The sequence below is a fragment of the Archocentrus centrarchus genome, chromosome 3 (assembly GCF_007364275.1).
Source record: "Archocentrus centrarchus isolate MPI-CPG fArcCen1 chromosome 3, fArcCen1, whole genome shotgun sequence".
In the NCBI taxonomy this organism is placed as follows: Eukaryota; Metazoa; Chordata; class Actinopteri; order Cichliformes; family Cichlidae; genus Archocentrus; species Archocentrus centrarchus.
In genome coordinates, this window is record NC_044348.1 from 23,588,532 (window position 1) to 23,604,748 (window position 16,217).

Consider the following 16,217-nt stretch of genomic DNA (forward strand, 5'->3'; position numbering starts at 1 on the left):
TAAAAAAATTGTCTTTTTTTTTTTCAGGCAAATGCATCACAATCCATATTTAGAGAAATGAAATTAACTTACTAATCATAATCAAATCACGAGTAAAGATTTCCACCAACAAACAAGGTTACCCCAAAAAGTGACAGATTTACCAGCACATGGCCACTAACTGAGTTAGACAATTTGTTTTTAAATAGTGTAATAAAACAATACAATAATCCAGGAAAAATAGAATTTCTAACCCAAGTGAGTTTTAATATTAGGGTAAAATAGTGATACCAGTTAAAATAACAAACCAAGTACCTCCTAGGTTAGACTATGATGCTTGTAGATAAACTTACAATCACACTGTTGGTTCTGGCGAGCTCAGGCACACTCATGTCCTGGATTACTGCAGCTGGTGTTGGACCAAGGATGATGGTATCGTCACTCTCACTGGATGACTGTTGTGATTGCTAAAAATTGAGAAGTTTAACACTTAAATTAGTCCACCCCAAAATGAAATGCAATGCTTCAATACAGAGCTAACTTTAACTGTATCAAGGTATTTAAAAATTCCAAAGATGTCAGTTCTCAACAGCACCAAAAATGCAAAGGGTCCTTCAGATTAAACTTGAGTTTCTGAATCTTATGGTGTACAATATCACAATGCACAGTACTTTTTTACAAAGTGGAGAAATAAAGCAATGCCTCCAGAAGGGGGGCAGCAGGGCCACAGTTCACCTATCACCCACACAGGAGGTAGGCACTGACCACTGCCAAATACTTCTGGATTTTGGTATTCATTGCCGACTAATCCTACCCACCAAGTTTAGGTTAAAAGACACTGAAACTATGTAAACTGATTTTATAGTTTAATTTGACAGGCCATGAAAATTTCATAGACTGGCAGATAATAAATCCTTCAGAGTGTTTTGAGTTTAGTCCTGATTAGTCCATGTTTGTATTGTAATGGACGCTATATAAATAAAATTAATTGAATGACAAAGGTGGGTCCCCCTCAAAGAAAGCTCCTGTGCACGTTCTCAAATTTCATGTTGCAGAGATTCATCTGCAACGTGATTTTGCTCAGCTGCCACCACCACATGCATTTCTTCTGATAAGCACAGTGTCTGCATCATGATGTTGGCCATTTGAAGTCTTGTAATGGATAACTGAATGCAATTTTTGTTTAATGAAAGTTTTAAAGTTGAAAAGACTGTTTTATCAAACATTAATTATGGCTGTTTAAATTTGAGTTGATTTCATAATTATAGCAGGTACTAAGAAATTTGCAACTCCATTTTACAAAATATTTTTACAAAACTAAGTCAAAACAGCTCAAGCCATACATACTCTGGTACATTTACTGATGACACACCCATAACAGTTCTCATCTCTGGGATGTAAATCAGAAAAACGGTGAAGCAAAACTAACCATTAAACCCTTCTCATGTAGACAAGACGTCCTCTCCTTCTCTTCATTTGCCATCTTTACACAGGCTGCCTTGTAATGAGCCTCACATTTATCATGATGGGCTTTGAGTTTCTTGAGGTGACAAGTGTGACGTGTTTGATCCTATAAAACAGAAAACAAGCATTTGTAAATGTCCACATTTGTGAGGTGAAAGACCGGAAACACAGTAAAAGACATCGGATGGAACTGAAACCTGACCACAATGATGCATCCAGATGAAACTTTAAGTCAAGGATCAGCAACTCTTGTCCTGCAGCAGCACACCTGATTCAAATCAAATGGTTCTCCACTAGCTTGTTATCACACATTTGTTAAAGATCAATTTTGGTCAAGTGCAGTGGAGCAGGCAAACATCTAAAACAAGCAGGAAACCAGCCTTCGGAGACCTGAGCTGCAGATCCCTGTTTTAGGCATTTATCTACTTGACAGTTTGAACACAGATAGTGATCTCATGTGTCTCAAACTTCTTGTGATCAATTTTTAAAAAAGCCAAAAAAAGTGAAGCAGTGTGGCTTTAAAAAAAATTCACATTATTTTCAAAATCAGAGACGTCTTAACGGGCCTGATTTCAGTGGTCATCTATGATTCAGACATAACATCTGCTTTACACCTGAAATGTCAGCTTGGTTGGAGGCATATTTTCAAGATATAGCTTACTCCCAAACTCAATACCACAAGCTTATATCACAAGTCAGGGACTTTAGACATCACCTTTTACTCCAGTTTATCTTTTTTAGGCATTTCTCTACATAACAATATAGGCAACCTCTCTACAGTGAAAATAGATATCACCACTGTAGGATTTGAAAAGTATTATTGAAAATACTGATGAATACTTTGGTCAAGTTCAGTGGTTAAGACTAGAAAGCAACCTTTCCAAACTTAAATTTAGAATAAGATTTAAATCAACTTTGCAGTATGTAGAGTACAAGTGAGCTAGAATTAAACTGAAATAGTGTCACATCATTTGGACCTCTTCATAGGCACACTTACCTTTTGCCTCTGTTCAGGATCAAGCTCATTTGTCTCATCAGTGGCTGAAATTTAAAAAAAAAAAAGAGAAAAAAGTTAATTGATTTAATAACTGGTCACCTTGAAGCCATTCAGAGGTTGTGCATCTAGATTTGTTCTTCTCAAAATAGTTCTGGGCCTTATCCCTAGGTCACGAATGCTAAATTTGGGATTAGAAATTAATACCCTCCCTTAAGGATTCAATAATTCAGGTAATGCTTTAAGATTTCTCACTTTATCCATTTAATATTAAAGGTTGGCAACTTTGAAGGACTGAAACTGACAATATAAAATAAAAGCAGAAATATATATATTTTGTTTTGCCTTTTCCTTATTCAAGCATTTGTGCGTTTTACATTTCCTTGTCTCTTCTTTTTACTTTGCCATCTGCATTTCTGCCTCATTATGCAAAGGAGGAGGGCTGCCTTCTTGGTCCAACTCCTCTACTATTGGTTAATAAACGGGAAGGAGCAGGATCCATGTACAGATCAATTGTGTATCCCTAGTTTTTGGCCGTTTCAGGACAATGCCTTATTTGAGAGGAACTGAAGTCCTCGCACTATACTTAGGTTGCCTAACTGAAGTCAAGGGCGCAGGCATGCACAATCGATCTGCACATGGATCCTGCTCCTTCCTGTTTATTGACCAATAGTAGAGGAGCTGGACCAAGAAGGCAACCCTCCTCATTTGCATAATGAGGCAGAAATGCATAAGGTCAAGTAAAAAGAGGAGACAAGGAAAGGTAAAAAGTACAACTCATATAAAGAAAAAAAACATACATTTCTGCTTTTATTTTTAATTATGTCAGTTTCAGTCCTCCATAGACAACAACTAGACTAAGCCTAATTAAATAAAATTTGCAAAGCCATGACAAATCAACAATGGAAGCATGCAAAAAGTAAAGCAGTTGAGCTGGGTCCTAACAAAACATTATTCCCCCGTCAGAGATGACATCACTAATCTTTATTTCCTCTGATATTCATAAACAATTGGCATTTGAAATAAAACTGTTGAAGGACAGATGTGCTGAGTCTTTTCTGGTTTGACAAGAAAAACTTGAGAACTCTTAAACATTAACTGATATTAGTGGTACCTTCTTCTAGGCAACTAAAACCATGTGAATAAAAATTATAATTTTATTAGACTTCTTGTTACACCTCCCTTCTCTCACCTGTCCAATTATAAGTCACATTATATTAATTTAGCATAAACGTTTATGCAAAACAACTTACAAGTGAGAAACATATTGTGGGCTAATGTATCTTTCCCTAGGATAATTCACCTTTTGAACTGGGACAGCTGGGTGTAGACTCGTCAAACCTCTCCCACGCTACCGGCACTTCCATCATATGATCTAAAACTCTGGTTGGCATTCTTTGAAGAAAAAAAAAGTGTAATGATTAGAAGTCAGTGTCAAAGCCCTGAAATTCATTTTTCTAAAACAGGTGCCCCTGCCCCCAAGTTATAATGCTGAAGTTAGTTCCCAATTCACAGCTCCTGATTCACAATAACCCCCCAAAAGACAAAAAACAAAAAAAAACTTAACCTTTATCATTCTACAAATAATGTAGGGTCTGGTGTAATGTGGTCTGCAGGCCCCACCCCAGCATAATCAACCTTTATGCACAATGAGTCATCCATTAACTTCAGCCTCATGTTTTAGCATGCCATGTCTATCATCTCTCCATTCAGAATACATGCAAAAATTTATAACCCTTTACAATAACACAAGTGGGCTGACTGAAATAACTTGTATATTTCATGATTTCTTTTCTATTAGCTTTGCAGCTGTCAAACCTTTTTTTATTTTACATTCAAGCCCTTTTTGAGAGCAGTCATATTTAACTAATTTAACCTTTTTTTAGGTTAATTGTCACTTTCATTTCTATTTATTTGCTGGACCTCATTAAATGGAAAGTAAAACATGCATGCGTCTCAATAGCTGTAGCTCAGGTAATTTCAGCTAGCCATCCTAGCGAAACTCGATTGAAATATAGCTTTTATGGATCAATACGTATAAACAACATTTAAAAGTATATCTAACTGGTACTATGACATATAGATAATAAATAGGAGCTTGTTAAAATAAGAAGAACCTTACCATTTTCTTCAGTGTGGCACAGCTAGAATGCTCCTCATTCCTCAGACATTACCATGAAGGTCTGAATGCCGTCGTTGGTGCAGGTGTGAGGCAGTGATAAAGGAGCGCTTGATTTAGGCTCCGGCACAAACCGGAGTTCCTGCTTGGATACAAAAAGCAGCTAGCTGAGGCTGACGGCTCAGCCCTGTGTAAACAACTAATGACACTTTAACTCAGCCTTCACAACGTTACCACGCATCAATTAAGTAATAAAACTATGAAATTAATTAATAAAATTCGATAATCTCCCACAGTAATGCTTCAGGAGACAAAGTTATTCGTTATAATGGACATTTTGTAGGTTTCGCACCAGTCAAATCTGCAAGATTTGAGAGTTTCAGCAAGCCATGGAGGGAGTGTTGAGGGGGGATGGGCGTGGGTGCGGTGGGGACGTCAAATCTCAGGATGCGTGTGAGATGGCAGCCATTACAGAGACTGGGTGGAGGGGCTACAGAGAGTGGGGGCTCCACTGAATTATAAAGGGGGGTTCTGAGGTTTTATAAGGGGGTACAAAACATTTTTTACACCTCCTATCTCTCACCTGGCCAGTTATGACTCACATTACATTTATTTAGCATAAACGTTTATGCAAAACAACTTACAAGTGAGAAACGTTGTGGGCTAATGTAGCTTTCCCTGGGATAATTCACCTTTTAAACTAGTACAGCTAGGTTAACTCAGCCTTCACAACTTTAACACAGATCAATTAAATAATAAAACTATGAAATGAATTAATAATATTCTGTAATCTCGCACAGTAATGCCTCAGGAGACAAAGTTATTCATTGTAATGGAGATTTTGTAGGTTTCACACCAGTCAAATCTGCAAGGTTTGAGAGTTTCAGCAAGCCATGGAGGGAGTGTTGAGGGGGGATGGGCGTGGGTGCAGTGGGGACGTCAAATCTCAGGATGTGTGTGAGATGGCAGCCATTACAGAGACTGGGTGGAGGGGCTACAGAGAGTGGGAGCTCTACTGAATTACAAAGGGGGGTCCTGAGGTTTTATAAGGGGCCCAAAAAAATCTTGATGCAAAATAAAACAGGAAGTGACCAACATAACATGCAGACCTTGACACTGAAAACATTACACAAAGAAAGAGGAAGGGCACTAAATACAGAAGGGCCACACACAGACAATACACACAGGTTCTGGTTCTGGGGATGCAGAGTAGACCAGAACCAAAAGACCTGAGTGGTCTTGAAGGTTGATACAATAACAGGTCTGTAATGTATTTTGGTGCTAAGCCATTCAGTGATTTATAGACTAACAGAAGTATTTTAAAGTCTATTATCTGAGCTACAGGTAGCCAGTGGCAGGACTTTAGAACTGGGGTGATGTGCTCCATCTTCCTGGTCTTAGTGAGAATATGAGCAGCAGCATTTTGGATCAGCTGCAGCTGTATCTGTAATGGTCCAGGGCCCTTTTAACCCTGTGTGTTATTGTTTTATTTTTTCTGTTCTGGGTTTCTTTTGGTTGTCGGGTTTAGTTGTTGCATCACCTGTGATCCCACCTGTTTCCATTCCCTCGTTATCCCTCTGTGTATATATTGTCTGTGTTCTCACTCGTTCCTTGTTGCATCCTCATCTCTGGTCAGTGTTGTCATCCCTGCCCTGCTGTGTGCTTCGTGATTCATGCCATGTTATGTTCATAGCTATGTTGAAGTTTAGTATTGTGTACTGCTGGCACCCGACTAGCCCCACTTTGGTTCATCGTTATAAAGTTTAAGCTTAAGTATAAGCTCTGCCTCTGAGTCCTGCTTTGGGGTCTTCTGCTTTGCCTGCACCAGCAGAACGTGACAGTATCACTGTGACGAAGACGTTTTTCATTATTTGTTTTTTATTCATTTGTATGGTTTGGGTATTAAATGTTGGAACACATTTACACTTTATTAGCACTCAGCACTTTTTGACAGACTCAAAATGAGGGCTCCTAAATATTTATTGATTCTTTATTGAGTATTTTACTTAGTATGGTTCTGTCTTCCAGGCACTTGAGCAGCTACTTGGTGTGTGGCAGACAGATGCTGTAAAATAAACTAGTGTTAGCCACAAATGTAATTGACATGTGGTTAAGAAAAGTTTGGGTATTTACAGTTGTGTTCAAAATAGCAGTCCAACATGAGTAACTAGATCAGTCATTTTACTACATGGCAAACAATTTACCAGTGAGTGTAGTAGAGTCATAGAAAACCAATAGACCCAACATTCATGATATGCATGCTCCTGAGTCTGTAATTGAATAATTAATTGAAAAAGGTGTGTTCAAAATAGCAGTGTAGAGTCCAATCGGTGGTCATTCATACTGTGAAAAAACAGGTGTCAATCAGGTGGCCCTTATTTAAGGATGAAGCCAATACATGTTGTACATGCATTTCTCACTGAAAACCTGAGAAAAATGGGCCGTTCCAGACACTGTTCAAAAGTAAAGCGTTCTTTAAAATGTTGACTGAAAAGGAGAAAACAAAGTGCAGAAAACGATAGGCTGCTCAGCTAAAATGATCTCCTGTGCTCTAAACTGGAAAGCAAAGCCAGAGAGAAATGGATGAAAATGGAAGACTACCAATTCATTGGCTCGAATAGCCAGGATGGCAAAGACTCAGCCAATGATCAGCTCCAGGGTGATCAGAGACAGTCTGATGTTACCTGTGAGTACTCTGACAATTAGAAGACACCTGTGTGAAGCTAATCTGTCACCTAGAGGCCCCCATAAAGTCCCACTGTGTAAAATAAATAAATAAATAAAAGGCATATGCTAAGAGGTTACAGTTTGCCAAAGAACACATTGACTGACCTGTAGAGAAATGTAGAAACATTTTGTGGACTGATGAAATTAAGATTCTTTTTTTGGTCCAAGGGCCCCTGACAGTTTATCAGATGAACCACAAGCACTGAATTCAAGCCACAGTATGCTCTGAAGACAGTGAAGCATGGTGGCGCAAGCATCATGATATTCAAATGTTTCTCTTACTATGGTGTTGGGCTAATTTATTGCATACCAGGGATCATGGATCAGTTTGCATATATCAAAATCGTTGAAGAGGTCATGCTGCCTTACGCTGAAGAGGAAATGCCCTTGAAATGGGTGTTTCAACAAGACAACCCCAACCACACCAGTAAGTGAGCATCATCTTTGTTCCAAACCAACAAAATTAAAGTTATGGAGTGGTCAGCCCAATCCCTGGACCTTAATCCAATAGAAAACTTGTGGGGTGCCATAAAAATGCTGTTATTAAGGCAAAACCAACAAATGCAGAGGAATTGTGGAAAGTTGTCACATCCTCCTGGGCTGGAATACCTGTTCACAAGTGCTAGAAATTGGTTGACTCCATGCAACACAGTTAAGAAGTTCTAAAAAACAGTGGTTATACAATTAAATATTAGTTTAGTGATTCACAGGAATGCTAATCAGAATCAGAAGGTTTTTATTGCCATATGGGTGAACAGGTTGACAGCATTAGGAAATTGCTGCAGTACTTTGTGCTTACATAAAAAACAAATAAGTATAAAAACTATAAAACAATATACAAATTACAAATATACAGAGATATTAGAACTATAACTATAACACAATATTACAAAATATACAGTGCAGAGAATAATTAAAAGATAAAATGTAAACTATAGTCCAGTATTATACACATTAGTGCAATTCCTAAAGATTTGTCAGTTCATAAAGTGAAATTTGAGTTTATAAAGAAAAATGCAGACACTGCTATTTTTTTGAACAACCCAACATTCATTTTTTATTTCCTGTTAAGTAATTGGAAAAATTATACATTTTTCTTCTTGTTTTGATTTAGAATATAATGTGCAGTGTTCCCAATGCCTGTAAATAAAAACAATTTAAAGATTCCAAGCTTTACTCATGCTTTTAAATGCACTGCTATCATTTTGAATACAACTGTAACTTGTGCAGTGATTGGATGCGGATATAGTGCAAGTGGGTTTGTGGTATAGCAATTACTCACCTGTTTCTTCTTTTGTCTTTCCAGGGTGTGTTTAGGCAAAAATGTTTCCTAGGCTGTCTGAACACAATTTAAAGGTTCCGGGAGAGACCAAGGAGGAAATTGGGTGGGGAAGTTGCTTGGGATTTTTTGGGTATTTTTGTAGATGTTTTGTAGGGGTATCTGGTTTTATTGTAGATAATGGTTTATGGAGATGTTTGGGTGATGGTTTTAATTATAAATGCTGTTGTCTAACTGTTCGTGTATTTTTATTGTTGTAGGGAAAATGTGTGATGCTCCTGCAAGATGTGTAGCAAGGTGTGGCTCATAAACAGCTGGGTATGAAAGGGGGTGCTAATTGCCCAATTGGCAACTTCTGCTTTACTTGGCTTGGGGTTGCTGAAAAGCTTACGCCTGCCTCACGAGGCAGCTGAGTTAATGGTTTATATTAAGCCTTGAGAAATAAAATGGAAAAAATGTGGTACAGAAAATAAAGTCTGCCTGCAATGATTTAAAGCCTTGCCGCTCATGGTCTTCTCTGCGTCACAATCACCAATCACCTTTAAGAGCTTGTGGAGAAAACCACTGGAAGAAGATAAGGGAAGTTGAGCAAGATGTAATACTAATTTGTGCCATTATGTTAAGCATATGTTATTGAAATATTCATAAGAGCCTGTTGATTGATGTAAATATGAAGTGCTTCATGTGGTGTCAGTCACAGCTCAGTTCACTTTTATAGATAATTTCTTCAATCAAGGAGGATATTAAAGGCAACTATGAGATCTCAGTTGGGTTAGCTGTCTTTGATGTGTTGTTTGATGGCCATTAACAATGGCCAAAAATTTTGGGGGACCAGGCATGATATATTTTTGACTGACAATGCCTACTAAGCAGAAACGCAGTCTGTCAGCTCTGAAATTAGATTTTTGTTTATGTGAAATTTTGTTTTGGTGAGCCGCGTAAAGCTGCAGTATATAACTTTCATAAAAACAATATTTTTCTACATATTTATTGAAATTGTCACTATTTCATGACAGTAAGGTAGGAGACAGATAATCTGTGTCTCAGGGAGGAGGTGGAGGAGATTGATCTTTTTACAGGTTATCTGTCTCATAACATATTGTCACAGCATGGTGATAGTGAAATATGTGGAATTTAGAGCCAAACGTATTGCAATGGCATGACATCTGACTTCGCCACGCCACCACGGCCAAGCCCTCTAGTGAAAACTTTTTGTGCTTTAAAGCAAGTGAGACCAACTTGTTATCTGTCTTCTGACTCAGGATCATCTTGATTAGGTCAAGGGGATGAGATGGAGCATTCCAGGAAAAAAAAAATAGACTTCCTGTTCTGAGGGAGCAGGTCTTTGATAATGTCAGCATATGACCACATAGTATCGTTGGGGATCCCACATAGATGACTCATACCAAGATTGGTGTAAATCAGTCTTTCTTTATGAAAGTTATAGTGTTTCGAAATTTGTGGCGTGTACGTCAATTTTGAGACCTGGCCACGCCCCTTTAACTTGCACGAAAGTTCATTGTTTTGATAGCTATTACTATCTAATGTCTTAAGAACGTATTGACCAACTTTGAAGCTCAAAATCCCTAGGAGGAGTTCATTAAAGTTTAACATTTAAGAAAAGTCAAAATAGCTTAAAGAAAGCCCTTTGACCCAAAAAGGCTGACTTCCTGTTGGGGTTAGTGCATACTTCCAAGAAACTTTTTTTTAATTGTTTCAGTGCATTCTACCTACATACCAAATTTCAGCTCTGTATGACTTACCAGTTGGCCTTGCTCATGTTAGGGGGTGCTGTAAAGCCATTTGGCGACACCCACTTTCAATTCCATCAGTTTTGGGACAAGTTTAGTGAGTTTTCAATTATGTTTAGTCCCCCAAATTAGTGCTTATTTTCAGAGGAGAATCATAATAATAAACATTTGAATAACAATAAGCCTTTACAATAATTTTGTTGAAATAAAAAAGTAAATATTCAATTTAAATAAAAATAAAATAAGCTAAATGAAAAATACTGTATTAACCCCAGACTGTAAGAAATAAAGGTAAAAAGTTAATTATAAAAGTTAAAGTTTAATTTGACCATTAAATTGCAATACCCTTTCTGACCAATAGGTCAGAAGGGCGCTAGAGAGTGAGCAGGCAGTTACGCACACTTCCCGCACACCAACCTAATGGGGACTGCAGTACTCGTGTGTGACCACAAGGAGCGCATGCCTATACACTTCACACAAATTTTGTCTTGAAATGACGTTCATGGGGACTTTCTAGAAAATTGCATGGGGCATATCTACACACTATTTTCTGCTTGAAAATGGGGTTGTGCCGGTGGGGACCTCAAATGTGGTCCCCACGGGCAAACAGGTCCCCATGTGTATGTATAGAGTCAGGCCAAAGTCCCCACGAATGAGGAAAAACGAGTACACACACACACACACACACACACTCACACACACACACACACACACACACACGTATATGTGGGAGTGAAATTGTACCCAGATATGATGTATATATCCAGGAACACAAGCAGACAAGAGTGCATGAAAATGGGAAATACACACTTCTACCCACAAACATTTGTGTGGACACATACAGACAATCACTCTGTGCCAGTGACTTTTGCCTGTTATCCTCTCTGACCTCCTTAACAGGACATGGTTGATAGTCTTGTTGAGGTTGATAACAGACTGTAGGGTTAATAGGGATTAATGGAGTGTACACACATAGTTATGCAGATACACATGCAAGGGAAAACCATTCCACTGCTGATGAGTTTGCAGGCTTTTATGCGTCTCTGAAATGTGTGTGCATGAATATTTGTCGGTTTGATTATTCAAGTGAACGTGTCATGTAGCTGTCGGCCATGCATTACTCCCATGGCTTGATACAATAATTGAAGTGTGGAAAAGCCATATAGAATTTGTCAAAACTCGTAATGGTTTGAGTATCACAGACACTGTGACTACAGAGCATAGTGCTGTTTCTCTCTATGGAGCAGGTAGATGTTATCATGGTGGGAAAAAAAAAGGCATTTATAATTTTAATATGTTATTTATAAAATTAAATAACCTACACAGTGAAATTAGGAATTGGCTTCATATAGACTATAGATTTTCACAGGTCACTTTCACTCTTTCGAAATTAAGATTGACATGAATAATTAGGTGGGTTTGCATCCAACTGCTAGCATCTTTTAACATGTTGTGCCAACAAACAAAAAAACCTTGAATGACTTAATTGAACAAAAATTAGAAAGGAGTTTCAGCTCACTGATCTGCCAGAAACTAAAGTTTGGAAAGGACACATTTTCTTAAAATTAATCAAAATATATTAAATATTTTAAAAACAAACAGATATTAACATTCAATTGAATTATTGACAATTATGCTGTTTCTTTTCCTTTTTACATGCTATTTTTTTTGTTATCAGTGTTAACTATAAGATGTGTGCATAAACAGCAAGATTTGTTGGAGCAGAGACACTTTCTGCATTTTAGTTTACATTTTCTTTTCTGTGTTTTTAAAGCAATACATATTTGTAGTACTTTGCTCTGTTCCCTTTTCAACTTTTTTTCTATTACACTTGACCGATTCTGTCCTTTAATATAACTCGCTGTCTAAAACAACACCTTCGTCTTCTTAACATCCCCACCCTTCCCCCACTCCCTTCAGGTACGGTGGACGAAGACGGCAGGCAGCGCGTCAGACAAGTTCCAGGAAACATCCATCTACAACGAGACGCTACGCATTGAGGGCATCCAGAGGGTGCAGGGAGGTCGCTACTACTGCAAGGCTGACAACGGGGTGGGGGTGGCTGCCATCAAGTCCATCCGCGTAGATGTGCAGTGTAAGTGGGCTGGGAGAAAAAGAAAAAAAAATGCTCCTTCCACTTCAAGACCACAGCTGACTTTCACTAGAGCCATTCCCACTGTTAGAAAGATGGGGAGAGATGGAAAGATTGCAAGAGGAAAGATGAAAGACTGATTGGATGGATGATGAGATTTCAGGTGGGAATGGCTTCCAAGAGTATCTGATGAATTATAGTGGGATGGATGCAGTAGGATTAGGGGGAGGGGTGATAGATCAAACAGAACTGTAGCATTGGGATACAGTATAGATAAGAGTGTGCAACACATTAGCTCATTGGCCACTGGTTTAAGTTATGGATGATGCACTGGAACAAAGCACAGTGGATAATTGACTCCACCAATAAAGGTAGTAAACAGGAAAATCTATTTTGTCACATACTCTTGGGAAAATGTGAAGTCTGTGTGACATATCAAGATTTTAATAACAGTTAGTCCAGGCAGTACGGGCTCCCTAACACAATGTTTCTCAACTAACATATGTCATCATGTAGTCTTAAAGGGAAAGAGAAGAAAAGTAATATCTACAAAATCTAGTTGTTGGCTGCTTAGACTAGAACATCCTTAAAGTTTCTTGATCTTGAGCTCTGTCACATCCTCTAACTTGACACTTCCTGCTACAACTGGCACCAACCAGCTGATCATTCAGAGACGGCCTCTCCTTTTCAGACTGTCTTTGACCTGTCCTTGTAGACTTCAGCTATACAATGGGGCAGTCAAATAAAAAATAAATGTATGCAGGAACTGGAGGAAGAAGACAAGAGGTATTGAAAGGCCACGTAATGCCAAAACTGCATGTTATTTGTGCAGCCACAGTAACTGTTTAAATTGACTTAATATGTATGTTGAGATAAAAGCACGAGAACTTGGTCCAAGACCACTAAAATGTGACTGTGGTGCATGCTGCAGCCTCTACTTTTATGAAAGGAAAAAAAAAAATGCTTGTGAAGTATGTTCTCATGCAGCCAAGGTTAGTACCACTTTCTGGAAACCCTTTGTTGTTACTCCTCTAAGTGTTAAAGGTTAACAACATTACAACATAACCATTTATTTAAAAAAAAATGAAAACATAATTTACTTACTAACACACAAAAATAATTTTAGATGATTTAATAAATTTTATTAAACATGTTTTCTTTTAAGACATGCAGACTGCATCTACATTGCTCAACAACATGTGACTGTTTAGAGGCAGCATTGTGTTGTAGGGGTCCCGTGCTGCTGCTTGTTTCACTGCCCCACTGTCCCAGTGAGTCAAGGGCCAGGTCATGGTGACAGGTTGATTGAAATGCAACTACACACTCAACGCATCAATACTATTATCCACTTTTATTCCTTCCCTTCATCCTAAAATCCTTATCCACTTGTTACAACGTCTTATTACGTAAATAGTACCTTCCTTCATTGATTTAATCATTTTGATGGTGGGTTTATAGACTAATAGAAAAAGGCTGATTTTTCAAAAGGCCTATAATGCAAAGCATCCATTACCTGTGTGTCATTTGCTTAGTTCATCTCTTTTTTCATTTTGGTTTGTAGAGCATTATGTCTGCCTCCTTCAGTGTAAATTTCTAAATTATTTCACCTCTGCACTCACAAGTATGCACACGCACACGCGCCCATGCACGCACACACACACACACATATGCATGTCCCTGTAGAATTTGTCACTTACCCACAACCCTGTCTCAGCCTCTTAATGGGGCTCTCCCCCCTCCCTCCTTGTTCAGTCCCCCTTTCAGCTGATAGTGTTAGCTCTCCCCAGGCACTAGCTTGGCCCCTGCTGGGAAACCGGTAATTGCAGGGGGCTTTGGTAGTAAACAGGTTGCATTGTGAGTGTAGTTGTGACAGGGGCTCTGTGAAGCTAACCAGCTCTGACAGTCAATGCTTGTTCAATTCCCCTTCCCCCATGCTGCGTTAGACCCAGCGGCAATCAGCCAAGCTTCCTATACAGGGTGACTTTAGTGCTAGAACAATGTAACAATTAGCCCAGGCTACCAGGGAAAAAAAAAGAGGGAGAGAAAGAAATTTGAAAGTGGAGGGAAAGATGAATGGAAGAGGGGAGAGAGAGAGAGAGAGAGGGAGAGAGAGAGAGAGAGTTCCTAACAGGGAGGAAGGCAGAGAGACAAAAGCAGGAGAGAAACAAGAAGCAGCAACCATTAAGGTTTAGTTGTCAGGTGATATGAAAAACTGCTAAAGATCCAGCATGAACACTATGGAGGTCAGCTGGAAAGAGCACCAAATTCTTAGCTAAATGACAGGGGAAAAAAGCCAGTTCATGCTATGTATATCAGTGCACAGTTGCTAACAAGTTAAATGAGACAGTGTGGTTGGTTAGTATGAAGCTGAGCCATTCTCCACCAGAACTTGGAAGAAGATCATATTCTCCTTAGAACAAATTTTTTAAGTTATTGCAGCTTGGCACAGTGTATGATTCACATTAGCTTTATACATACAAATGCATTCACTGACCTCTTGTGCCTTTTGGATACAAGACTGGGCTGATAAATCAGGCAAATTAGTTTCTCTTTCTAATGTAAAACAGTCTTCTCAGTAAATACATATAATGGCAACCACTAAAAATGTTTTTGTAATAGATAATTAACTATAGTGCCAATGTAATGCAGATGTTTGTCATTTTTATCTATAGTATCAAAAGTCAGAGCGTCATTGAGAAATTTGATATTTTTTAAAGTCCTCCCATTTATTGCTTTATTAATGATACTTGTCCTCCCTGTTGTCATCATAGCTATTAAAAGAGAAAAAAATACACACACATCAACTTAAATTAATTTTGGGGTTATCACTTTGACTGCTGCTTACTTGGTCAAAATCAGCTATATTCTATTTTGCCAAAATTGAGATTTTCTAGCTCTAAACAGTGTACAAGATGGAAGCTGGTGATAAACACAAAAGGCAAGTTCAAAAAGGTCATGTCAAAAACAAACGAGAGCGTGTTTTTTCTACAGAAATGGTGCATAAGAACCAGAAACATTATGTCCCAGCTGGGAGAAAGACACTGTGGAAAAATAAAACACAATGATACAGTAGTTCTCTGTCTCTCAACTTGTTTACCACTGCCTTTGCAGTGTGAGAGGAAAAAACAGAGTGCACACAGCATCTCAACACTGACCTGGATCCTGCCTACTGGACTTGCAGGTCAGATTGTAGTTACCTAAAGAGAATTTGACCTTTCTAGGTAAAAGTGAACAGTGGAAAGCTGAGGTTGTGGTGAGTGATTGCAGCCAAATAGATTCTGTTATTATGGTGGCTGAAATTTCCGCTGAAATAAAGGGGAAGAAAGGATGGAGGAAGTGTAACAAGAGGATGGAGAAGAATGAGACAAATGGAAAGAGAAGCCGAAAGATAAATGAAGACATTGAAAAGGAGGAATGGAATTTGTGAAGGGAAATGAGAGCAGAAAGCCATGCCCGTAAGATGCACTCGTTCTTTTCAATTTGGATGTATCCAAGAGACCGGTTATTGGATGAGAAGGTAGAACATACTGTTACCTGCACAGGGTGCAAACAAGAGATTTAGCTCTCCCTCTCTGCTTGTCTCAATCACAAAATTGATTTCCATGTTTCAGCCGCTTTAATATGTTTTTAAAATAGAGTGACCAAGCACAGCACTTCATATTCACTCTTTACCATTTATTTTTCACATTTCCTGCTTCCTCCTCTTATTCCTCCATCTTTCATGAGGTCTTCTCACCCTCCATATTTTTACTTCCTGCTGCTTCCTTCATACTTCCTCTGTCTTTAAACCACACCAGTGAATGATGAAACTA

At 38.5% G+C, this 16,217-nt stretch overlaps 1 protein-coding gene across 1 annotated transcript in view; it reads left to right on the plus strand.

Annotated features, from left to right (window-relative positions):
• The window catches only part of mdga1 (MAM domain containing glycosylphosphatidylinositol anchor 1), a 238,551-nt gene that overhangs the window by 91,069 nt on the left and 131,265 nt on the right, over window positions 1-16,217 (plus strand). Inside the window, exon 4 of the mRNA XM_030758507.1 lies at window positions 12,234-12,408. Within this exon, the coding sequence (XP_030614367.1) occupies window positions 12,234-12,408 (175 nt within the window). The remainder of the gene's footprint in view (window positions 1-12,233; window positions 12,409-16,217) is intronic.